This window comes from Ranitomeya imitator, chromosome 1 (assembly GCF_032444005.1).
Source record: "Ranitomeya imitator isolate aRanImi1 chromosome 1, aRanImi1.pri, whole genome shotgun sequence".
Classification (NCBI taxonomy): Eukaryota; Metazoa; Chordata; class Amphibia; order Anura; family Dendrobatidae; genus Ranitomeya; species Ranitomeya imitator.
In genome coordinates, this window is record NC_091282.1 from 1,068,796,279 (window position 1) to 1,068,822,272 (window position 25,994).

At 43.8% G+C, this 25,994-nt stretch overlaps 1 protein-coding gene across 3 annotated transcripts in view; it reads left to right on the forward strand.

Annotated features, from left to right (window-relative positions):
* Positions 1-25,994, forward strand: part of TLL1 (tolloid like 1) — a 227,100-nt gene that overhangs the window by 82,001 nt on the left and 119,105 nt on the right. For all 3 annotated transcript variants that reach the window (XM_069744191.1, XM_069744192.1, XM_069744190.1), the window contains one exon: positions 2,706-2,816. In XM_069744191.1, the coding sequence (XP_069600292.1) occupies positions 2,706-2,816 (111 nt within the window). The remainder of the gene's footprint in view (positions 1-2,705; positions 2,817-25,994) is intronic.

Below are 25,994 nucleotides of genomic sequence, written 5' to 3' on the forward strand. Positions count from 1 at the left end.
TGACAGAACTATTGACCGACTGTTGGTGAGCATTTTTAAGACTGTAGTGCAATAAATCATCATCGTGATTTTAATTTAAGAGTGTTGTAGCAAGGCTCTAAAATCAATTGTACTCTGCAAATGCATGGTGCGTTTATTACCTCCCAGTAAATACTTGATTGAGCACACAGCCAAAACAGAAATTAGTGCAAGTGGTTTGGACAAGAATTTATTAACCTTTGTTTTTGCTTTCTATGGGGAATTTTCCATCAAAATGTTTCTACGGTTGACGTAATTAAATATTTTCTCAGTTGTGGACAATGTAAAATGGTTTGTTATTATGTATAAATTAAAACCTCATCATGGCTATAACATCTTGAATAGGGGGTCTGTAGAAGCACTATGCTAAACCTGCCTTTGGTGGCATGCCATCTTGCCGGAAGATGGCAAAATAATATCGCCACCCTTTGACCAGATAAGAGTTGTCATTCTAAGGCTATATTCACATTTGTGTTACAGCTTTTGTTCATATTATACATATAAAAGTGGTTGCCAACTCAATCTGCCAACTGCTTGTTCAAAATGCCGGATCTTCCTCCTGACAATCATCTGTCAGGGGCCCCATACACATTAAGCTGTCAGCTGAGTTCATTAATATCAGGGGAATTGGATGTTAATCTATTGTGTATGGAGGCCTTATTGTACCGTCACACTATACGATTTACCTACGATCACGACCAGCGATATGACCTGGCCGTGATCGTAGGTAAATCATAGTGTGGTCGCTGGGGAGCTGTCACACAGACAGCTCTCCAGCGACCACCGATGCCGAGGTCCCTGGGTAACCAGGGTAAACATCGGGTAACTAAGCGCAGGACCGCGCTTAGTAACCCGATGTTTACCCTGGTTACAAGCGTAAAACTAAAAAAAACAAACAGCACATACTTACATTCTGGTGTCCGTCAGGTCCCTTGCCGTCTGCTTCCCGCACTGTGACTGCCGGCCGTAAAGTGAAAGCAGAGCACAGCGGCTGTGCTTTCACTTTCACTTTACGGCCGGCACTCACAGTGCGGGAAGCAGACGGCAAGGGACCTGACGGACACCAGAATGTAAGTATGTGCTGTTTTTTTTTTTTTTTAGTTTTACGCTTGTAACCAGGGTAAACATCGGGTTACTAAGCGCGGTCCTGCGCTTAGTTACCCGATGTTTACCCTGGTTACAAGCGAACGCATCGCTGGATCGCATCGCTAGATCGCTAGATCAGTGTCACACACACCGATCTAGCGATGACAGCTGGAGATCCAGCGATGAAAGAAAGTTCTAAACGATCTGCTACGACGTACGATTCTCAGCAGGATCCCTGATCGCTGCTGCGTGTCAGACACCGCGATATCGTAACGATATCGCTGGAACGTCACGAATCGTACCGTCGTAGCGATCGAAATGGTATAGTGTGACGGTACCCTTATGGTTCCACTTTTAGGAAAGTGGCCAATATATGCTTTAAAATAACAACCACCAGTTATTCACCTTTCCCGGGTACAGCCCTAGCTTCTCGCTGCTGCTTGGGTCTTAGTGTTTTGATTGCAATGATGACATCAAGTTGACAGAACACATCAACTCCGTGGCAAAGCCCTGATATTTGTTGGTCATGCCCTCTACTTCAGCACACCTGCAGAGCTCAGTGACTGGTTGGCTAATTCAGTGATGTGTGTGTGGTCGACGTGACTTCACAGCTGCAGCCAAAAATCTGTTCAGTAGTGGGAATCAAACACTGGAACCAGGAAAGGTGAGAACCTGCTCTTTTTTTTTTTTCAAGTGTTGAGTAGAGATGAGCGAATATATTTGGAAAACGATTTTTGCCGAATTTGCCATATTCATGCCATATTTGTACCATATTGGTGCCAAATTTATGTCTGAGGATTTTTTTCTGAACATATCATCTGTATTCCCATTGACTATAATGGCATTCTGCAATGTTTGGTGAATATTGAAAATACGGCGATCGTAATCCGAACTGAATATTGAAATATTTGCTCATCTCTGTAGTGTTCATCTTCCGGGAAGTGGAAAACCCCTTTTAAGTATGTCATCCAACTGATCCTGTTAGGGTATCTGTGTACTGCTTTGCATTGGCTTACAATAAGGAATAAGGCTTTTTTTCACTGGTTTAAGTACCTTTCCTCCCCCTGTTATGAATGATAGGGACAAGTTTGTGGAGTTCCATGTTTCATTTAACCCTTTTCTATTAATCTTACCATGACACTATATATGGTTCATCGGAGGAAACCTGTTAAGATTAGCATGACTGGTAAGATCCATAAGAGGTAAATAGCATCCAGTAGTAATATAGTTGTTAAAGATGAAGATACAGCTGTGCACATTGTGATTTATCCCTTTTGATTTTATTATGTCTACTTTTTGTGTTTTTTTTTTTTTCTCTAGTACAATAGGACTTATGGCGCCTCACAAGTTCATTTGTATAAGAACAATTTTACACATCTCATTTTAAATGATGTGCATGTTCTTTGGGAACTTTTAATTAGTTTTTCAACCATGTGAACATTGTCTAAGAATCCCAAGAATGTCTGTTGTGTATTCATGAATGGCAATGTCTGTACATAGGATACGACTATGGCAGTGTAAACCCAATAATAGCTTATCTTACTTAACACATTGGAATGTTGTCATATAATTACTGACGTATATATATATTTTTCTTTTAGAAGTCTTTTGGGGAGACATTGCCTTGGATAAAGAAGATTTAAAAATGTTTAAAATAGACCGAACCATTGACCTCACTCAGCATTCAAATGAACACATGGGACACACCACCGGTAAGAGAACTTCTTGTTTGTCCATATCCGATTTTCTGATTTAATTTCTTCTGAGTCACGTTTTTTGCTACTTGCACAGATTGCTCCTGCAGTTGCCTCTTTTGGTAAATTATGACTTATTCATCATGAATTTTAAGCATTTTATTTTTGATGAGTTTATTTATCTGAAACTTTGATGCATTTTCAAGGGTAGCAGAAAAGCAGTTGATTAGATTCAGTTCTGAGTAATCTGCCAAATCAAAGATAATTGCTTCAAAATAAAATGCATGTGTTATATGTTCTCCATATGACCTAATAGGTTTCTTTTTGGAAAATTTCAGTTTTGTTGATGTCTGGAATTGCTGGATAATAGTGATGAATGAGCATTCTCAGATAATGTGTTATCCGAGCATTCTTTGTGCTAATAGAGTATCTTCAGTGTGCTCGAATACTATGTTCGAGTCCCCGCACCTGCATGTCTCGCTGCTGTTCAACACCTGCAACACATGCAGGGATTGCCTAACAAACCGGTATGCCTAACAAACAGGTAATCCCTGCATGTGTTGGGGCTGTCGAACAGCTGCAAGACATGCAGAAGCGGGGACTTGACATAGTATTCGAGCACTCTAAAGATACTTTATTAGCACACGAGCGTGCTCGGAAAACACATTATCCGAGCACTTTCGCTCATCACTACTGGATACCCTTCTGGACTAACTATAGTCTGATACTGTGCTGCCCGGCAGCACTGTCCATCAGTCCAGCTTGATTATTCTAAAGTGATTCTATAAACTTTTAACAAAAATATGGAATTATCAGATGCTGATTATCTACCCAGAACAATAAATTTGGTACAATCCCCACCACAAAATTTTCTGGAGCCATGGCTTCCTTTACGACTCCTTCAACAATTTCGAAATCATGCTAAAATCCCCCTACATGTTAACCTGGGAAAAAACTCTGAACTCTACCTTCTCCCCAGAAAATTGGGAAGATGCTCTCTCAACAACCTATAACGCCACAATTTCATTTCCACTCCAAGAGACACACTTTAAAACAATTAGCAGATGGTACCTCACCCCGGCAAAATTGGCTCACTTCGGACCCTCAACGTCCCCACTCTGCTGGAGAGATTGCGGTTTCAAGGGAGACCTAATTCACATGCTTTGGCAATGCCCTAAAGTCAAAAATCTTTGGTCTCTGATTTCCACTACCTTTAACACTCTCCAACAAAGTCTTTACCCTTACCACCCAAATGGCCCTCCTATCTATTAACTTGGATGAATTGGACTCAACACTCCAACCTCTACTCATTCATCTATGCCTTGTAGCAAAAAACATCATTACTCGCCACTGGAAGAATAAAACACTACCCAATCCGGAAATTATTTTACAATTATTCCAGCAACATAGATCCCACGAACTGAAATTCGCTCTGATCAACAACCAGTTTGGAAAATTCTGCAAGAAGTGGAACAAATGGGACAAGGCCTTTCCGCCTCCCATCACTTGATCTATTCGCCTCTAACATATAGGCTTAATATTACTTAATTCTTAATTCCCAATTCTTAATTCCATACACTACCCATTAATTAAAAGATTAGTGTCAAATGCTTTGGATTAAATGCTGTCCTCATATGATTGGCCTTAAATGGCTTGCAATCAATTCAAAGTCCTATGAATAATATAATTTGAATAATTTGATTAATTTGCAAAAATTGTCTACAATAAGTTGTATTACAATGAACGTTCCTTTTGTTATATTGTAATTGCTACAAGTTCTTGTTAAATGATCCTCCCCCCCTCTCCTCTCCAACCCCCCTCCCCCCTCCCCACCCCTCCCCCTCTCCCTCCCTCACCCTCCCCCCCTATCACAGTCCCTCTCGTCCCTATAATAATAAAAATAAATCTTTGGAAAAAGAACAATAAATTTGGGTCACCATTCTCATTAAACTGTAAAAAAAAAAAAACAACCAATCAGAGCTCAGCTTTAGTTTCCTAAAATGTATTTGGTAAAATGAATACTGCACTGTGATTGGTTGCGTGTGCAGTTTTATAGGTAAATCAGTGTAGAAAGATTACATACTAAACAACAATGCTAAACAGACTTTCAGTCCTGAAGTAAAGCCTTGAGAACCTGATAGGGCTGGTGTAATTATTTAAAAATCCATACAAGAATGGCTATATAATTCTGAAATTAAAAATGAGCTGGAATGATAAAATACCTCTTTCAATATTCTCCAGAAAAATTTATTTTTTTAAAGGGTTTGTACAGTTGTTCTGTCACGGATTATCAAGGGTAAGCTCTTTAATCTCATCACGTCTAACATGTTTATTCGTTAATATATATAGTTTTGATTGTGGAATTTGGAGACAGATTTGTTTAAATATATCGTGAATATACAGGAATTATACACGAAAATGCCTTGTCAGATATTTAATCTGAATTTCTAGTGGCAAAGCATTGAGACTATAAGGAAAACTACATTTGTTATGAAATCGATCTAGAACAAATAACCTATATTCTGTCTTTTTTATACTGAAAATTCTTTCCATACTTTATTTTGAAAAAATGCTAAGCTGATTGCCTTTTTCGAATTGGCTAAAAACTAGTAGAATATTTTAAGATTTGTGATGCGTTTGTAATTTGTTAACAAAAATAACACATCTGAAATATTATTTTAGCATGTATGTAAAGTAAACACCTACCAGGCACACTACACATTCTGAAATATGCCAGCTATTTTGTACTGCTAACAGACTGAGTAATGTGAATTATGTTAGGGATCCCACATTTTTCTTCCTCCATTCCCTGGCTGGGAAGTATAGAAATTACTAGCAGGCTTGAAAAGAATCCAGATCGTGATACATAGACTTATGCTTCATTTTTCCAAATTTTGTTTTAAAAACAATTATCTTCTCATTCCCAACATACTGGTCATAATTCTCAGACTTCATTTTGGTTTGCATATTTCTGTTATTTCTCCCAGTTATGTCATTGTAAAAAATTGTTGACATTTTTGTTAAATAATGTGTCCAATCAAATCCTTTTTAAGAAATAAAACTGAGATAAAACATGATTTTATCTTGGGTCAACTCCAACCCTGTTTTCACCTTCCTGACCAGGCCAAATTTTACAATTCTGACCACTGTCACTTTGAGGTAATAACTCTGGAACGCTTCACTGCATCAAACTGATTCTAAGATCGTTTTTACGTGACATGTTGTACTTCATGATAGTGGTGAAATTTATTCAATATGACTTGCATTTATTTGTGGAAAAAAAAGAAAATTTGGCAAAAACTTTGAAAATGTAGCAGTTTTAAATTTTTCTGCCCTGAAATCAGAGACTCATGTCACACAAAATACGGTAGTTAATACCGTATATACTCGAGTATAAGCCGACCCGAGTATAAGCCGACCCCCCCCTAATTTTGCCACAAAAAACTGGGAAAACTTATTGACTTGAGTATAAGCCTAGGGTAGGAAATGCAGCAGCTACCGGTGAATTTCAAAAATAAAAATAGATGCTCCATACCGTTCATTATTGCCCCATAGATGTGCCATATAAAGCTGTGCCATATAGTGCTCTGCACCGTTCATTATTGCCCCATAGATGTGCCATATAGTGCTGTGCACCGTTCATTATTGCCCCATAGATGTGCCATATAGTGCTCTGCGCCGTTCATTATTGCCCCATAGCTGTGCCATATAGTGCTCTGCGCCGTTCATTATTGCCCCATAGCTGCCATATAGTGCTCTGCACCGTTCATTATTGCCCCATAGCTGCCATATATTGGCAGCTATGGGGCTGCCATAACCTTTACACTAGAATCCCACAACAAAAAGGCTTGGATGCAGTCCATCACATTCTAATGAATACAAATAAAGACGCCAATTTTATTTCTTTTGTGCTGGATAGTCTGGAGTTCGTTTTATCACACAATGCTTTCAAGTTCATGGAGAGATGGTATCTGCAAAAAGTTGGTACCGCGATGGGTACTCCGGTCGCGTGCGTCTTCGCAAATCTGTTTCTAGCAGCTTTTGAGGAGAGGTACGTCACCGGACCCCAGAACCCATACCTTCGGCACATACGGCTTTTTTTTAAGATTTGCCGACGATATTTTTATGGTGTGGGATGGCGAAGAAATTAAATTTAACGAATTCGTTACTTTCCTGAACAATAATAATAAAGAAAACATGAAATTTACTTCAGTGTTCAATAAAAAAGAATTGGAATTCCTAGATGTAAAAATAGAAATTGTAAATGAAAATATAGTAACGAAAGTCCACAGAAAAAGCACAGCGACGAACAACATTTTACATTTTAAAAGTGACCACCCGAATCACACGAAGCGCAGTATTCCATATAGTCAAATGGTGAGAATACGTAAAATCAACAATAATGAGGAAAATTATAAAACTCAGGTAGAAGAATTAAAAACACGCCTTTCAAACAGAGGATATCCAACAGATGTTCTCCAACAAGCAGAAATTAGAGCAGCCAAATTATCTCAAGTTCAGCTGTTAGAAAAGGGCAAAAAAAGAAAAAACATTGGAAAAAGAAAAGATGCAAACGAATATCAAAATAAAAATCGCAGATTCACATTTACATTTAAACATAGCCCTTTAGATAGAGATATACAAACAGCAATACGAAAAAATTGGCATGTGCTGCAGAAAGACGTGGACTTTAGAAATCTCCCGGATACATGTCCTCTATTCTCATATAAAAGATCAATTAATATAGGAGACCTTGTTGTAAAAAATAAAATATCACCACCAACAAATAATTGGTTAGCAAAAACCATACCGCAAGGTAACCACAGATGCGGCAATTGTAGCATATGCCATCTGCATAAAATTGAGAACCCCTTGCAAATAGGTATAATTGAGCATTTTGTGAAAGACTTCATAACCTGCAAGAGTAAATTTCTGGTTTACGTAATTTTCTGTCCGTGTCAACGGTTTTATATAGGTAAGACTATTAGACCTCTCACAGTCCGAATACGAGAGCATTATAACTCAATTCGGACAGGAAAGGGACGCGTGCGTTTTGTAGAACATATGGCAGAGACACATAATAGTGATCCAGATCAATTGCGGTTTGCAGGTTTGGAAATAGTTAAATGTTCACAAAACGGCAGTAATAATGACCGCCTACTGCTGCAGCGTGAAGCGAAATGGATCCTACAAACAAACGCACAGGGCCCAGGGGGTCTTAACGACAAACTTGACATGGCGGTGTTCTTATAATACATTTGTAAATGTTCATTTTGTAATATACTTGTAAATGTTCATTCTGTAATAAGAGATCTCATTGTTTTTAACTTGCACAATTGCAATTAATAGAATCAGGTGAGTCAAAAAAAAAAAAAAAAAACCTTTAAAAAGGAAATGACATCACCTGTTTTTAGCATGGACCCGTAGAAGCGCCGTAGCGCGAAACGGCCGTCGTCCGGTCTCTCCTCACTCCCGCTCCCTCACAGATCACTGCGTATGCCGGTTCATACTATGCATAGTATGTTTTGCTGAATAAAGAGCACACTTGGAAGAAGCGCAAGGGTGAGTGCTGCATCATTTTTCTTCTCATTATATGGTCTTGTACAAAACTCTGACGATTGCATAGCACCACCCGCAGCTCACAGCAAGGGAGACCTCATCTGTCCTTCTGAAACAGATCGTTTAAGCGAATCTCCAATTGCGCTATAGTGAAGCTCTGTGCCGATCATCTTTCTGTTTCTTGGTATAACGAAGCTGCCATATATTGCTCTGCGCTGTTCAGTATTGCCCCATAGCTGTGCCATAGAAAGCTGCTGCTGCTGCAATAAAAAAAAAGCCATACTCACCTCGCTGCTTGCAGCCCCCAGCGTCTCGTCCCGGCGTCTCTCCGCACTGACTGATCAGGCAGAGGGCGCCGCGCACACTATATGCATCATCGCGCCCTCTGACCTGCACAGTCAGAGCAAGAGGACGCAAAGACAGAGCGGCGCCCGGCGTGTGGAACGCGGACAGGTGAATATTACATACTTACCTGCTCCCGGCGTCCCACTCCCCCTGCCCGTCACACGGTCTTCGGTGCCGCAGCCTCTTCCTCTATCAGCGGTCACCGGCACCGCTGATTAGAGAAATGAATATGCGGCTCCACCCCTATGGGAGGTGGAGCCGCGTATTCATTTCTCTAATGAGCGGTCCCACGTGACCGCTGAAGAGGGGAAGAGCTGCAGCACCGAAGACCGTGTGACGGGCAGGGACAGCGCCAGGATCGCCGGGACTAGGTGAGTATGCCTCAGCGCCCTCTCCCCCTCACCCGCCGACCCTGCCGCCCACCGTGACTTGAGTATAAGCCGAGAGGGGCACTTTCAGCCCAAAATTTTGGGCTGAAAATCTCGGCTTATACTCGAGTATATACGGTAAATAACATTTCCCACGTGTTTACATTACATCAGCACAATTTTTGAAACCTTATTTTTTTGTTAGGAAGTTATAAGGGTTAAAAGTTGAACATATTTCTCTTTTTTTTTTTTTTTTTTTTTCAACAACATTTGCAAAAACTTTTTTTTAGGGACCATATTACATTTGAAATAACTTTGAGGGGTCTATATGACAGAAAATACCCAAAAGTAACACCATTCTAAAAAAACAAAAAAAGCACCCTATCAAGGTGCCAAAAGCACATTCAATAAGTTTATTAACCCTTCAGGTCTTCACAGGAATTTTTAGAATGTGGATGGAAAAATTGATCATTCAACTTTTTTTCACAAAAATTTACTTTAGACTCAAAACTTTTTATTTTCACAAAGGTAACAGGAAAAAATGGACCCCAAATTTTTTTTGTGCAATTTCTCTTGAGCATGCCAACACCCCATATGTGAAGGCAAACCAGTGTTTGGGCGCACGGCAGGGCTCAGAAGGGAAGGAGCACCGTTTGATTTTTTTATGTGAAATTTGTTGAAATAATTAGCGGACGCCATGTTGCGTTTGAAGAGCCCCTGATGTGCATAAACAGTGGAAGCTCCCACAAATGCCTCCCTTTTGGAAACTAGACCCCTCATATATAGATATATAGATGTGTAGTGAGCAAATTGAAATACCAGGTACTTCACCGAAGTATAGAACCATGAAAATAAAAAAAATCTAATTTTTTCAACAATTTTCTTTTAGTCTCAAATTTTTTATTTTCACAAGATAACAGGAGAAATTACACATCAAATTTTGGGGTACATTTAAAATAATTTTTCCTACAAATTTTTTTATTTTATAAGGGTAACCGGAGAAAATGTAACCCCAAATTTGTTGTGCATTTTCTCCTGAGTATGCCAATACCCCATATGTGGTAGAAAACTACTTTTGAGGCACAATGCAAAGCTTAGAAGGGAAGAAGCACCATATTGGAGTGCCATATCACATTGGTAGAGCTCCTGAAGTGCCAAAACAGCATAACCCCTCATATGACACCATTTTACGAACTACACCTCTCCATGAATTCATCAAGGGGTGCAGTGATCATATTCACACCACAGATGGTCAGTGAAGAAAAAAACAATTACATTTTTACCACCAAAATATTGTTTTAGCATGAGATGTTACATTTTCACAGTTTGTCCCAAAATTTATGCTCAGTGTATAAATACCCTTCAAATCGCTGTACAGTACTGCTTTAGCTACACGGCGAGACTCAGGAGGGATGGATGGAGCGATATTTGCCTCCTGGAGCACAGAATTTTCTACAATAGTTTGCGGATTCCATATATAGAGCCCCTAAGTGTTAGAAGAGCAGAATTCCCTCTCAAGTGAAAACTTGTTGGTAATTATACCCCTTTGGGAATTTATCTACAGGTGTGGTGATGATTTTGACTCCATGTGCATTTTCCAGAAACAAGCAACAGTGGATGTTGCTGAGTGAAACTTGCAAACTGCTGTTGTAGTGACCAGAACATTGTAGTGACCAGTACGTTGTGCCCAGCTCTAGCTTCTGGAGACATGCACCCGTAAATTAAGCAGGCTCTCATCGCTACAGAAATGCCAAACATGTGGACTCTAACTATGGTTTAGGTACACTGTGGTGCATAGAAAGGAGGGGGTATTTGGGTTTGGGAGTGCAGAATTCACTGGATATCTTTTGGGGGACAAGGAGCCATAGCGCTTTTAAAGAACCTTTGTGCTACCAGTGATGTGGAAGCCCCTATATTTCCATAGACAGATGATAGACCTGAGTGGGGACTTTCTTGTTTTTGTTGATTGATTTGAAACTTTTGTTTGGAACATTTTACATAACGTTTGGGATCACATTTATCCAGCGCTCTACAGTGAGCATTTATATCGGGGTTTCCATCTAAATCTCTGAGTGACGTGATTCAGATGAAACCCCTAAGGGAGCCACTCACTATAATGAGGAAGCAGAGTTACTTTGGATTCTGTCTGGTCTCTGTCAGCTTTGTCCTTCTTTTCAGAAGTGCACAAATCTGTGGATGATTGCGCATTTATGCATGCCTAAATTACAGGTCAAATAGCATCCACAGTGTCGTCATCTGCCTCATTATAGGGAATCTTCTGCCATGGGTTCCATCTGAATAACATATTTCAGAGATTTGCACGAAATTCCTGATGCAAGCGCTCAGAATAGAGCGCAGAACAAATGTGATCCCAAACATTATGTCGAGCCTTACTGCGATCTTTGGGAGACGGAATGAAAAAATCAACAGCAGGTGATGAATTGGTTGGATGTCTTTTTTTTTTTTTTTTGTACACTGTTCCTCATGTGGTATAAGTAATTAGACAACCTTATTGTGTGGGTCGGTGCGATTCCAGCGATACCTGATTTACATAGTTTTCTTTGTTTAGCAGCTGCCACACACTAAAAGATCCTTTTTAAGAAAAAAAAAATAGTTTTTGTTTCCCATATTTTGAAAGCTATAATTTTTCCATAGTTCGACCAACAGAGCCATGGTCACTTTTTTTATCTCTTTCTCTTCCGATTTTTGGAAGGCAAAATGAACAAAAGCCAGCAACTCAGGAATAATTTTTGGGGGTTTTATTTTATGCTGTTCCACGTGTGCTAAAATTGATAAGGTACATTTATTCTTTGGGTCAGTGTGCTTACAGAGATTCCATATTTTATATATTCTTTTAATGTTTTGGCTAGTGATGCGCGAGTGTACTCGTTGCTCGGCTTTTCCCGAGCACGCTCGGGTGACCTCCGAGTATTTGTTAAGGTACTGTCACACTAGACGATATCGCTAGCGATCCGTGACGTTGCAGCGTCCTCGCTAGCGATATCGTCCAGTGTGACAGGCAGCAGCGATCAGGCCCCTGCTGGGAGATCGCTGGTCGGGGAAGAAAGGCCAGAACTTTATTTCGTCGCTGGACTCCCCGTAGACATCGCTGAATCGGCGTGTGTGACACCGATTCAGCGATGTCTTTGCTGGTAACCAGGGTAAACATCGGGTAACTAAGCGCAGGGCCGCGCTTAGTAACCCGATGTTTACCCTGGTTACCATCCTAAAAGTAAAAAAACAAACACTACATACTTACCTACAGCCGTCTGTCCTCCAGCGCTGTGCTCTGCTCTCCTCCTGCTCTGGCTGTGAGCGTCGGTCAGCCGGAATGCAGAGCGGTGACGTCACCGCTCTGCTTTCTGGCTGCCCGGCGCTCACAGCCAGACCAGAGAAGCAGAGCGCCGAGGACAGACAGCAGAAGGTAAGTATGTAGCGTTTGTTTTTTTACTTTTTAGGATGGTAACCAGGGTAAACATCGGGTTACTAAGCGCGGCCCTGCGCTTAGTTACCCGATGTTTACCCTGGTTACCGGGGACCTCGGGATCGTTGGTCGCTGGAGAGCTGTCTGTGTGACAGCTCTCCAGCGACCAAACAGCGACGCTGCAGCGATCCGGATCGTTGTCGGTATCGCTGCAGCGTCACTGTGTGACGGTACCTTTAGTGTTCGAAAATTTCGTTTTTGTTGATTCAGCTGAATGATTTACAGCTACTAGCCAGGCTGAGTACATGTGGGGGTTGCCTGGTTGCTAGGGAATCCCCACATGTAATCAAGCTGTCTAGTAGTCGCAAATCCTACAGCTGCTGCAAGGAAAACTAAATCTCTGAACACTAAAAAATACTCACACTACCCGAGCGTGCTCGGGAAAACCCGAGCAACGAGTATACTCGCTCATCACTAGTTTTTGCGCTTTTACACAAAAACTATTTTGTAGAAAAAATAATTATTTTTGCATTGCTTTATACTGAGATCTATAACTTTTTATTTTTCCACTGATTGAGCCGAATGACATTTTGTTTTTTTTACAATATGAAGTTTGCAGTGGTACCATTTTTATTTACATTTGTCTTCTTGATTGCGTTTTATCCTGTTTTTTTTATTCAGTGGTATGATGATAAAGCATTGTTTTTTGCCTCACTTTTTTTTTTTTTTTTTTAATTTTGTTCACTAAAGGGGTTAGCTGGTTGGTCAGTTTTATAGGTTGGTTAGTCCCAGATGCAGCAATATCAAATATGTGTACTTTTTTTTTTCTTAAAAAAATTATTTATGGGTATAATATCTGCAGGATCATTCCTATGCTGTACAAACTGTCATCGCTGCACTGACAGACAAACTTGTTAGATCATGCACTCAACATAATCCTAGCAAATTGGCTAACTCTGGTGACCTGGCAACATCCGGTCACTAGTGATGAGCGAGTATATATGTTGCTCGGGTTTTCCCGAGCACGCTCAGGTGATCTCCGAGTATTTGTTAGTGTTCGGAGATTTAGTTTTCTTCGCCGCAGCTGAATAATTTACAGCTATTAGCCAGGCTGAGTACATGTGGTTGTTGCCTAGTTGCTAGGGAATCCCCACATGTAATCAAGCTGTCTAGTAGCTGTAAATCATTCAGCTGTGGTGATGAAAGCTAAATCTCTGAGCAGTCATAAATACTCAGAGACCACCCGAGCGTGCTTGGGAAAACCCAAGCAACGAGTACTCGCTCATCACTACTGGTCACCATAGTAACAATTGCGCCTCCACGATCACGTCGCTGGGGGCGCTGATTCAAGGGCAGAGGAGGCTTCCTCCCTCTGTCTGCTCTAAATACTACGATTGATTTTAATCACTGCATTTAGAAGGTTAAAGTGTCGGGAGCAGTGCGGCACCGCTTCTGGCGTTAAGTGCGCCGGCGATCGTCATGAAGTACCAGGCGACCTGGATATATGGATATGTCCACGGTCGTAAATGGGTTAATGAATGGGAAAAATGCATCAGAAACGTGCTTTTTTTCAAATTCTGCATTTTTCCTGCTAAATGTCATCTCTTCGATGCTGAAATGTCTGCAGTGAATACTTAAAGGGGTTGTCCACTACTTTCATGTAACCCCCCAATGTATCCCCCCAGGGCCCCTATTGCATTGTGTAAATACCTTGCGTTGTCGTTTTTGCCTGTGAGCGGCGCTATGGCTGCAGCTGGGTACGGGTCACATGACCCCCAGACTGCAGCCTCCGCTCAATTTCCGCCGACGTCACGTCAATTTCCAGGCTCTGAAAATTGACGTGACGTCAGCAGCAGGCGTGACCAGCCCCCACAGTCTGCAGTCACTCAGCAAAAGTGACTGGGCTGGGGGCGGGGCTGCCTGCAGGGCTGTGCTGGGGGCGGGCGGGGCTATGTGTGCTCACTGCTCACGCTGGGATCTGAGGACAGGGCTGTGCTGGCTCTGCTGGGGGGAGTGCGTGGATGCCTGACGCTGGGGTCTGGGTGCCGGCATGTGCCGCTCGGCGCCGGCGGTCTCCTGTGCCGCTCGGCGCCGGGGGTCTCCTGTGCCGCTCGGCGCCGGGGGTCTCCTGTGCCGCTCGGCGCCGGGGGTCTCCTGTGCCGCTCGGCGCCGGGGGTCTCCTGTGCCGCTCGGCGCCGGGGGTCTCCTGTGCCGCTCGGCGCCGGGGGTTTCCTGTGCCGCTCGGCGCCGGGGTCTCCTGTGCCGCTCGGCGCCGGGGGTCTCCTGTGGGGGGTTGTTGGTGTGTGTGTGTGTGTGTATGTATATATATGTGTATGTATGTGTGTGCAGGCATCGTCCGATGGGACTACAAGTCCCATCGGGCTCTGCCTGCTACACTGACAGTGACTGGCACATTAGCCAATGATGGGACAGTTGTAGTCCCATCATTCGGCTAATGTGTTGAATGAAAAAAAAAAAACACTCAGTACATACATACAACACACACCATGTAACATGCGACGACATGCACCATGCGACGACATGCTACATGCACCATGCGATGACATGCACCATGCTACATGCACCATGCTACATGCACCATGCGACGACATGCTGCATGCACCATGTGACGGCATGCGACATGTACCATGCGACGACATGCACCATGCGACGACATGCACCATGCAGCGACATGCACCATGCAGCGACATGCACCATGCAGCGACATGCACCATGCGACGGCATGCAACATGCACCATGCAGCGGCATGCGACATGCACCATGCGACGGCATGCGTCATGCACCATGCGACGGCATGCGACATGCACCATGCGACGGCATGCGTCATGCACCATGCGACGGCATGCGTCATGCACCATGCGACGGCATGCGACATGCACCATGCGGTGACATGCACCATGCGGCGACATGCTACATGCACCATGCGCTGGCATGCACCATGCGACGACATGCAGCGGCATGTGACATGCACCATGCAGAGGCGTGCAACATGCACCATGCAGCGGCATGCGACATGCACCATGCAACAACATGCGCCATGCGACGGCATGTGACATGTACCATGCGACGACATGCTACATGCACCATGCGATGACATGCACCATGCGACGACATGCACCATGCGACATGCTACATGCACCATGCGCCGGCATGCGACATGCACCATGCAACGACATGCACCATGCGACGACATGCGACATACAGTACATACATACTACAGACATACAGTACATATAACATAGAGTACATACTCACCATCACTTGTCACTTTGTTCCCCGAAGCCATTGTCACCTGTAAAAAATATTAAAATAATAAACAAACAATATACTCCCTGTCCGCAGAAATCCAATTAAAACGAGTGTCCCACGACGATCTCCCGTGGAGAGCAGGAGCATCAGTTGATGCGACCACTCTCCAGGGGCTCCAGGAACACAATGATGGAAGGTATCCTTCCATCATGTATTCCTCACAAGGTATTCCTACGCCCCTGTGAGAAAATAGTCCCTAGTCTCACTATTGGCATTGCTGGGTGAGACATTTTCCCACGCAGCAATTGCCATAAAGTGAGACCAGTGAACTAGAGTAACCTCAGTGATGCACTGCAGGAGCCATTGTCTCCTGTCAGTGTGTCACTGAGGGTCCTATAGAGCAGTGACATCACCCGATGTCACTGTTCTATAGGGGAGATCGTCGTGGGACACTCGTTATTAATTGGACTGCGTCGGACAGGTAGTATACGGTTTATTATTTTACTTTTTTTTGCAGGCGCAGAAGTATGGTAAGTATGGTTAAATGAAGAATATTAAAATATTTTTTTCCAAATGTGTGTGTTTTATTAACCCTTTCTTACTATTGGATTAGTAATGGATAGGCGTCTTATTGACGCCTCTCCGTTATTAACCCGGCTTCATGTCACCTTACAATAGCAAGGTGACATTAACCCCTTATTACCCCATATCCCACCGCTACTCGGGAGTGGGAAGAGAGGGGCTAAGTGCCGGAATTGGCGCATCTTACAGATGCGCCATTTCTGGGATGGCTGCGGACTGGTATTTGTAGCCAGGGGGGGCCAATATCCATGGCCCCTCTCTAGGCTATGAATATAAGCCCGCAGCTGTCTGCGTAGCCTTTCTGGCTATAAAATATAGGGGGACCCCACATCATTTTTTTGGGGGGGTCCTCCTATTTTAATAGCCAGTAAAGGCTACGCAGACAGCTGCGGGCTGATATTCATAGCAGGCTACAAATATTGGCCCCCGGCCGTCGGCTTTCCCCCTCTGGCGCAGAGAATTGCACGGGAGCCCACGCCGTTTTTTTCTTTTATTTTTAAAAAATTCAACGCTCATTAAGGCCTCTTTCACTCTTGCGTCGGTACAGGTCCGTCGCTATGCGTCGGGCCGACGTACCGACGCACGTTGTGAAATTTGTGTACGAAGTGGGCAGCGGATGCAGTTTTTCAACGCATCTGCTGCCCATTCTGAAGTGCGGGGAGGAGGGGGCGGAGTTTCTGCCGCAACGGCCAAAAAAACGTTCACTTGAACGTTTTTTCGTGCCGACGGTATTCCAAAACACGACTGATCCGTAGCACGACGGACGCGACTTGTGGCCATCTGTCGCTAATACAAGTCTATGGGTGAAACGCATCCTGCGAGCACATTTGCAGGATCCATTTTTTTCCACCGGGATGTTTTTTTTCCGCCGGATCCGTTTTTTTCCGCCGGATGTTTTTTTTTTTTCCACCAGATCTGTTTTTTCCACCGGATCCGTTTATTTTCGCCGAATCCTTTTTTTTACGCCAGATCCGTTTTTTCTCATAGAGTTGTATTAGCGCCGGATTACACCTGATGGCCACACGTTTCATCCGTTTTTGGCAGGATACGTCAAAAAAGCTGTTTCCGCCGGACGGAAAACACATACAGAGAAACGGTTTTTCGGTACGTCGAAAAAATGCACAGCGACGGATCTAGCAAAAAACGGATGAAACGTGTGGCCATCAGGCGCTAATACAACTCTGAGAAAAAACGGATCCGGCAAAAAAAAAAAAGGATCCTGCAAATGTGCTCGCATATAGTATATAAGACAGCCTCCCCCATAGAATATAATATACCCCACATAGTATATAAGACAGCCTCCCCCATAGAATAGAATATACCCCCGCAGTAGTATATAACACAGCCACATCTATAATATAACACTGGGAGCGTCACTCTGTCCGAAGCCTTTATAGACTGCGCAAGCGCCGGCGCAGTCTGGACCCAACAGAGTGACGCTCCCAGGAGATCGAGGTATGCGTAAACACTGAACGCACACCACGATCTCCAACGGAGAGGCAGGGACGCGCCAGGAGGGTAAGTATAAGCTATATTCACCTGTCCCCCGTTCCAGCGCTGCGTGCGGCTCTGTCTCCCGGGTCCTCTGCCTGTGATTTTCACAGTTCAGAGGGCGCGATGACGCGCTTAATGCGCGCTGCCCTCTGACTGAACAGTCACAGCCAGAGGACCGGAAGAAGTGGCGTGCAGCGCTGGAACAGGGGACAGGTGAATATAGCAAGTGTCGGGGGCCTGAGCTAGCGGCAATACCGGCACCTGACCCCCACAGCGCGCCGGTGTCCCCGCCTGCTCAGGCCCCCCAGCACTCGGTGCCCAGCGACGATAGGTGAGTATGTTATTTTTTTTTTTTTTATATATATATATCGCAGCAGCATACGGGGCATATAATACTATGAAGCATCTTATGGGGGCCATCAACATTTATGGGGCATATACTATGGAGCATGTTATGGGGGCCATGAACCATAATGGAGCAGTGTACCGGCCATATGCATGGGAGCAGCAAATTACAGAACGGTGGCGCAGGATGGGAGCAGCACATGTCAGAATGGGGCTGCAGGATGGCAGCAGCACATGACAGAACAGGGGTGCAGGATTTGAGCAGCACATGACAGGATGGGGGCGCAGGATGGAGCAGCACATGACAGGATGGAGACCATATACCAATATAAATGCTCGCCACCTGGGCGTAGAACGGGTTCAATAGCTAGTAGTATATAACACGGCCTCCCCCATAGAATATAATATACCTCCCATAGTATATATCAAAGCCCGCATATAATATAGCACAACTTGCATAGTATATAGCACAGCCCATGTAGTAGTATACAGCACAGCGCGGGTCGTAGTATATACAGCACAGCCCGAATAGTAGTTTACAGCACAGCCCGTGTAGTAGTATACAGCACAGCCCGTGTAGTAGTATACAGCACAGTCCGGGTCGTAGTATATACAGCACAGCCCGCGTAGTAGTAAATACAGCACAGCCCGCGTAGTAGTATATACAGCACAGCCCGCGTAGTAGTATACACAACACACAGCCCACACAGTGGTATATACACAGCACAGCCCACACAGTGGTATATACACAGCACAGCCCACACAGTGGTATATACACAGCACAGCCCACACAGTGGTATATACACAGCACAGCCCACACAGTGGTATATACACAGCACAGCCCACACAGTGGTATATACACAGCCCACGCAGTGGTACATACACAGCCCAGCCCACACAGTGGTATATACACAGCACAGCCCACACAGTGGTATATACACAGCACAGCCTACACAGTGGTATATACACAGCACAGCCCACACAGTGGTATATACACAGCACAGCCCACACAGTGGTATATACACAGCCCACACAGTGGTACATACACAGCCCAGCCCACACAGTGGTATATACAGCACAACCCACATCTCATCCCCCCGATAATGGCTCCACACTCTCCTCACCTTTCCTCTTGCCCGCGCTGCTCCTGGCTCCTGTCTCGGCGGCTGCAGTCTGCCCGGGACACAGCAGGTGTGCGATGATATGACGTCATCGTGCACCCGCAGTGTCAGAGGCAGAGCGGGGAATGATGGGAGAGGGAGCGTCAGCGGACGCTCTCTCCTCCATCATTGCATTGAACTATACCGGCGTCATGGACGCCGGTATAGTTGAATGCGGCGGCGGCACTGGCGGGAGTAGGGGGGAAAGAGTGCAGCGGCCCACTACTGGCACTGGCCCTTCTGGCATTTGCCAGAAGTGCCCGATGGCCAGTTCGGCCCTGGTCACCACCCACACACTTCCCTCCTCCTGAACTGCAGCGTTTCTTGGACCCACATCCGCAGCAAAACTGCAGATATTTTCTACATCTCAATGAAAGTTTGAGGCCGGAGTCACACTACAGCGAGATACGGCCGAGTCTCGCAGGTTAAATACAAGCTCTGGCACCGGCACTCCGGAGCGGAGCGTGCGGCTCCATGTATTGCTGTGCGGCTGCACGCTCCGCTCCGGAGTGCCGGTGCCAGAGCTTGGTTTTAACCTGTGAGACTTGGCCGTATCTCGCTGTGTGTGATCCCGGCCTAAGGGTGCAGAAACGCTGCAGTTCGGCACAAAAGAAGTGACATGCTGCGGAGAAAAAAAAAAGCTGCGTTTCGGTGCGGCCTTTTCCGCAGGATGTGCACAACAAGTCTGCGGCTCCCATAGACTTACATTGGTTGTGCACTACAATGCGGATTTGCTGCAATTCTGTGCGGCAAAAAACGCTGCGGATCTGCAATCAAATCCGCAACGTGTGCACACAGCCTTAGCATTTAGTGAGCCTAGCAAAAAGGCAAGCAAAAAACAAGTGTGGGATTGCACTTTTTTTGCAATTTCATCGCACTTTGAATTTTTTTCACATTTCCTGTTACACGACATGGTGAAACCAATGGTGTCGTTCAAAAGTAGAACTTGTCCCGCAAAAGATAAGCCCCCACATGGCCATATTGACGGAAACATTATGGCTCTGGAAAGAAGGGGAGCGATAAACGAAAAAAGCTCCAGGGGTGAAGGGGTTTAGAAACATGGATATGGACATATCTATGGAAATAGATATATAGATATATCTGTATGTATCCATCTATCCCATATCTATCTAATTCTATCCATCTGTCTGTGTCTATCTATCTATCTATCTATCATCTCTCTATCCCATATCTATCTATCTATCTATCTATCTATCTATCTATCTATCTATCTATCTATCTATTATCTCTCTATCCCATATCTATCTATCTATTATCTGTCTGTGTCTATCTATCTACTATCTCTCTATCCCATATCTATCTATCTATCTATCTATCTATTATCTCTCTATCCCATATCTATCTATCTATCTATTATCTGTCTGTGTCTATCTATCTATCTATCTATCTATCTATCTATCATCTGTCTGTCTATTATCTATCTATCCCATATCTATCTATCCCACATCTATCTATCTATCTATCTATCTATCTATCTATCTATCTATCTATCTATCTATCTATCCCACATCTATCTATCTATCTCATATCTCTCTCTCTCTCTCTATCTAATATCTATCTATCTATCTATCCCATATCTATCTATCTCTCTATCTATTATCTATCTATCTATCTATCGCTCTGTGTAATGGAGTGTGGGTTGGACAAATGTAAAAGAGGAGTTGGACAGAAATGACACCACAAATCTTTTTGAAGAGAGAGGAGGGAGAGGAGGGAGGGGTTTGGGTGTGTTTTTGGAGGGGGTGTGCTAGATTCGGGCTTAGTGGCATTGCAAAGCATCATGGAACTTGTAGTATTAGGTCACAATAAGGAAGTAGTCGATTAACCCCATGAGAGCTGAATCCAGCACTGAAGATGTGCTGCTACAGCATGATAACAGCTAATATTGCTAAAATAAACACAGTAGATGTTTTCAGTGGCACATAATAGCAAGATTTATGAAAAAAAAAAAAAAACTTTATAGTAGTGGATAACTTCTTTAATGTGTGCAGCTACTCAGATTCACAGATTATACACATAAAATCACTGTTCATTAGTATCAAAATAGAAAAAAACCTAATCAGAAAGCAAAAAAATCCCCACTCAGAGGCAACATAACTAGTAGTCGGGCTACCTATAAAGGTGGGAGGGTATTGTCCCTAACCTGTACCCTACCCTGATTCCTCCATGCCAACGGATGTTGGCACCATCTTAAATGCAATTGGCACCCTCGCTCCACTATGGCTCTCCATGTGTACAGATACTCATTGTGGGAATTTAGCCTTGGGGTATTTGCTACATTTTTTTAATGCTGCGTTTCTTTGCTACTCAAAAATACAAAGCGGTTTACAGTTTCAGCAAAGTAAATAGGATTTACAGACTGACCTGTGGCACAATTTTAACCCCTTCAAGACCCAGCCTATTTTGACCTTAAAGACCTTGCCGTTTTTTGCAATTCTGACCAGTGTCCCTTTATGAGGTAATAACTCAGGAACGCTTCAACGGATCCTAGCGGTTCTGAGATTGTTTTTTCGTGACATATTGGGCTTCATGTTAGTGGTAAATTTAGGTCAATAAATTCTGCATTTATTTGTGATAAACACGGAAATTTGGCGAAAATTTTGAAAATTTCGCAATTTTCACATTTTGAATTTTTATTCTGTTAAACCAGAGAGATATGTGACACAAAATAGTTAATAAATAACATTTCCCACATGTTTACTTTACATCAGCACAATTTTGGAAACAAAATTTTTTTTTGTTAGGAAGTTATAAGGGTTAAAATTCGACCAGCGATTTGTCATTTTTACAACGAAATTTACAAAACCATTTTTTTTAGGGACCACCTCACATTTGAAGTCAGTTTGAGGGGTCTATATGGCTGAAAATACCCAAAAGTGACACCATTCTAAAAACTGCACCCCTCAAGGTACTCAAAACCACATTCAAGAAGTTCATTAACCCTTCAGGTGCTTCACAGCAGCAGAAGCAACATGGAAGGAAAAAATGAACATTTAACTTTTTAGTCACAAAAATTATCTTTTAGCAACAATTTTTTTATTTTCCCAATGGTAAAAGGAGAAACTGAACCACGAACGTTGTTGTCCAATTTGTCCTGAGTACGCTGATACCTCATATGTGGGGGTAAACCACTGTTTTGGCGCACGGCAGGGCTTGGAAGGGAAGGAGCGCCATTTGACTTTTTGAATCAAAAATTGGCTCCACTCTTTAGCGGACACCATGTCACGTTTGGAGAGCCCCCGTGTGCCTAAAAATTGGAGCTCCCCCACAAGTGACCCCATTTTGGAAACTAGACGCCCCAAGGAACTTATCTAGATGCATAGTGAGCACTTTGAACCCCCAGGTGCTTCACAAATTGATCCGTAAAAATGAAAAAGTACTTTTTTTTCACAAAAAAATTCTTTTCGCCTCAATTTTCTCATTTTCACATGGGCAGTAGGATAAAATGGATCATAAAATTTGTTGGGCAATTTCTCCCGAGTACGCCGATACCTCATATGTGGGGGTAAACCACTGTTTGGGCACTCGGCAGGGCTCGGAAGAGAAGGCGTGCCATTTGACTTTTTGAATGGAAAATTAGCTCCAATTGTTAGCGGACACCATGTCGCGTTTGGAGAGCCCCTGTGTGCCTAAACATTGGAGCTCCCCCACAAGTGACCCCATTTTGGAAACTAGACCCCCCAAGGAACTTATCTAGATGCATATTGAGCACTTTAAACCCCCAGGTGCTTCACAGAAGTTTATAACGCAGAGCCATGAAAATAAAAAATAATTTTTCTTTCCTCAAAAATGATTTTTTAGCCTGGAATTTCCTATTTTGCCAAGGATAATAGGAGAAATTGGACCCCAAATATTGTTGTCCAGTTTGTCCTGAGTACGCTGATACCCCATATGTGGGGGTAAACCACTGTTTGGGCGCACGGCAGGGCTCGGAAGGGATGGCACGCCATTTGGCTTTTTAAATGGAAAATTAGCTCCAATCATTAGCGGACACCATGTCACGTTTGGAGAGCCCCTGTGTGCCTAAACATTGGAGATCCCCCAGAAATGACACCATTTTAGAAACTAGACCCCCAAAGGAACTAATCTAGATGTGTGGTGAGGACTTTGAACCCCCAAGTGCTTCACAGAAGTTTATAACGCAGAGCCATGAAAATAAAAAAAAAAAATTATTTTCTCAAAAATGATCTTTTAGCCTGCAATTTTTTATTTTCCCAAGGGTAACAGGAGAAATTTGACCCCAAAAGTTGTTGTCCAGTTTCTCCTGAGTACGCTGATACCCCATATGTGGGGGTAAATCACTGTTTGGGCACATGCCGGGGCTCGGAAGTGAAGTAGTGACGTTTTGAAATGCAGACTTTGATGGAATGCTCTGTGGGCGTCACGTTGCGTTTGCAGAGCCCCTGATGTGGCTTAACAGTAGAAACCCCCCACAAGTGACCCCATTTTGGAAACTAGACCCCCAAAGGAACTTATCTAGATGTGTGGTGAGCACTTTGAACCCCCAAGTGCTTCATAGAAGTTTATAATGCAGAGCCGTGAAAATAATAAATACGTTTTCTTTCCTCAAAAATAATTATTTAGCCCAGAATTTTTTAATTTTCCCAAGGGTAACAGGAGAAATTTGACCCCAATATTTGTTGTCCAGTTTCTCCTGAGTACGGTGATACCCCATATGTGGGGGTAAACTACTGTTTGGGCACATGCCGGGGCTTGGAATTGAAGTAGTGACGTTTTGAAATGCAGACTTTGATGGAATGCTCTGCGGGCGTCACGTTGCGTTTGCAGAGCCCCTGATGTGCCTAAACAGTAGAAACCCCCCACAAGTGACCCCATTTTGGAAACTAGACCCTGAAAGGAACTTATCTAGATGTGTGGTGAGCACTTTGAACCCCCAAGTGCTTCATAGAAGTTTATAATGCAGAGCCGTGAAAATAATAAATACGTTTTCTTTCCTCAAAAATAATTATTTAGCCCAGAATTTTTTATTTTCCCAAGGGTTACAGGAGAAATTGGACCACAAAAGTTGTTGTCCAGTTTCTCCTGAGTACGCTGATGCCCCATGTGTGGGGGTAAACCACTGTTTGGGCACACGTGGGGGCTCAGAAGGGAAGTAGTGACTTTTGAAATGCAGACTTTGATGGAATGGTCTGCGGGCGTCACGTTGCGTTTGCAGAGCCCCTGGTGTGCCTAAACAGTAGAAACCCCCCACAAGTGACCCCATTTTAGAAACTAGACCCCCCAAGGAACTTATCTAGATATGTGGTGAGCACTTTGAACCCCCAAGTGCTTCACAGACGTTTACAACGCAGAGCCGTGAAAATAAAAAATCATTTTTCTTTCCTCAAAAATTATGTTTTAGCAAGCATTTTTTTAGATTCACAAGGGTAACAGGAGAAATTGGACCCCAGTAATTGTTGCGCAGTTTGTCCTGAGTATGCTGGTACCCCATATGTGGGGGTAAACCACTGTTTGGGCACACGTCAGGGCTCGGAAGTGAGGGAGCACCATTTGACTTTTTGAATACGAGATTGGCAATCAATGGTGGCGCCATGTTGCGTTTGGAGACCCCTGATGTGCCTAAACAGTGGTAACCCCTCAATTCTACCTCCAACACTAACCCCAACACACCCCTAACCCTAATCCCAACTGTAGCCATAATCCTAATCACAACCCTAACCCCAACACACCCCTAACCACAACACTAACCCCAACACACCCCTAACCCTAACCACAACCCTAATTCCAACCCTAACCCTAAGGCTATGTGCCCACGTTGCGGATTCGTGTGAGATATTTCCGCACCATTTTTGAAAAATCTGCGGGTAAAAGGCACTGTGTTTTACCTGCGGATTTTCCGCGGATTTCCAGTGTTTTTTGTGCGGATTTCACCTGCGGATTCCTATTGAGGAACAGGTGTAAAACGCTGCGGAATCCGCACAAAGAATTGACATGCTGCGGAAAATACAACGCAGCGTTCCCGCGCGGTATTTTCCGCACCATGGGCACAGCGGATTTGGTTTTTCATATGTTTACATGGTACTGTAAACCTGATGGAACACTGCTGCGAATCCGCAGCCAAATCCGCACTGTGTGCACATAGCCTAATTCTAAAGGTATGTGCACACGCTGCGGAAAACGCTGCGGATCCGCAGCAGTTTCCCATGAGTGTACAGTTCAATGTAAACCTATGGGAAACAAAAATCGCTGTACACATGCTGCGGAAAAACTGCACGGAAACGCAGCGGTTTACATTCCGCAGCATGTCACTTCTTTCTGCGGATTCCGCAGCGGTTTTACAACTGCTCCAATAGAAAATCGCAATTGTAAAAACGCAGTGAAATGCGCAGAAAAAAACGCGGTAAATCCGCCATAAATCCGCAGCGGTTTAGCACTGCGGATTTATCAAATCCGCAGCGGAAAAATCCGCAGAGGACCAGAATACGTGTGCACATTCCTAACCCTAACCCTAGCCCTAACCCTAGCCCTAACCCTAACCCTACCCCTAACCCTACCCCTAGCCCTACCCCTAACCCTACCCCTAACCCTACCCCTAACCCTAACCCTAACCCTACCCCTAACTCTAACCCTATTCTAACAGTGGAAAAAAAAAATTTCTTTATTTTTT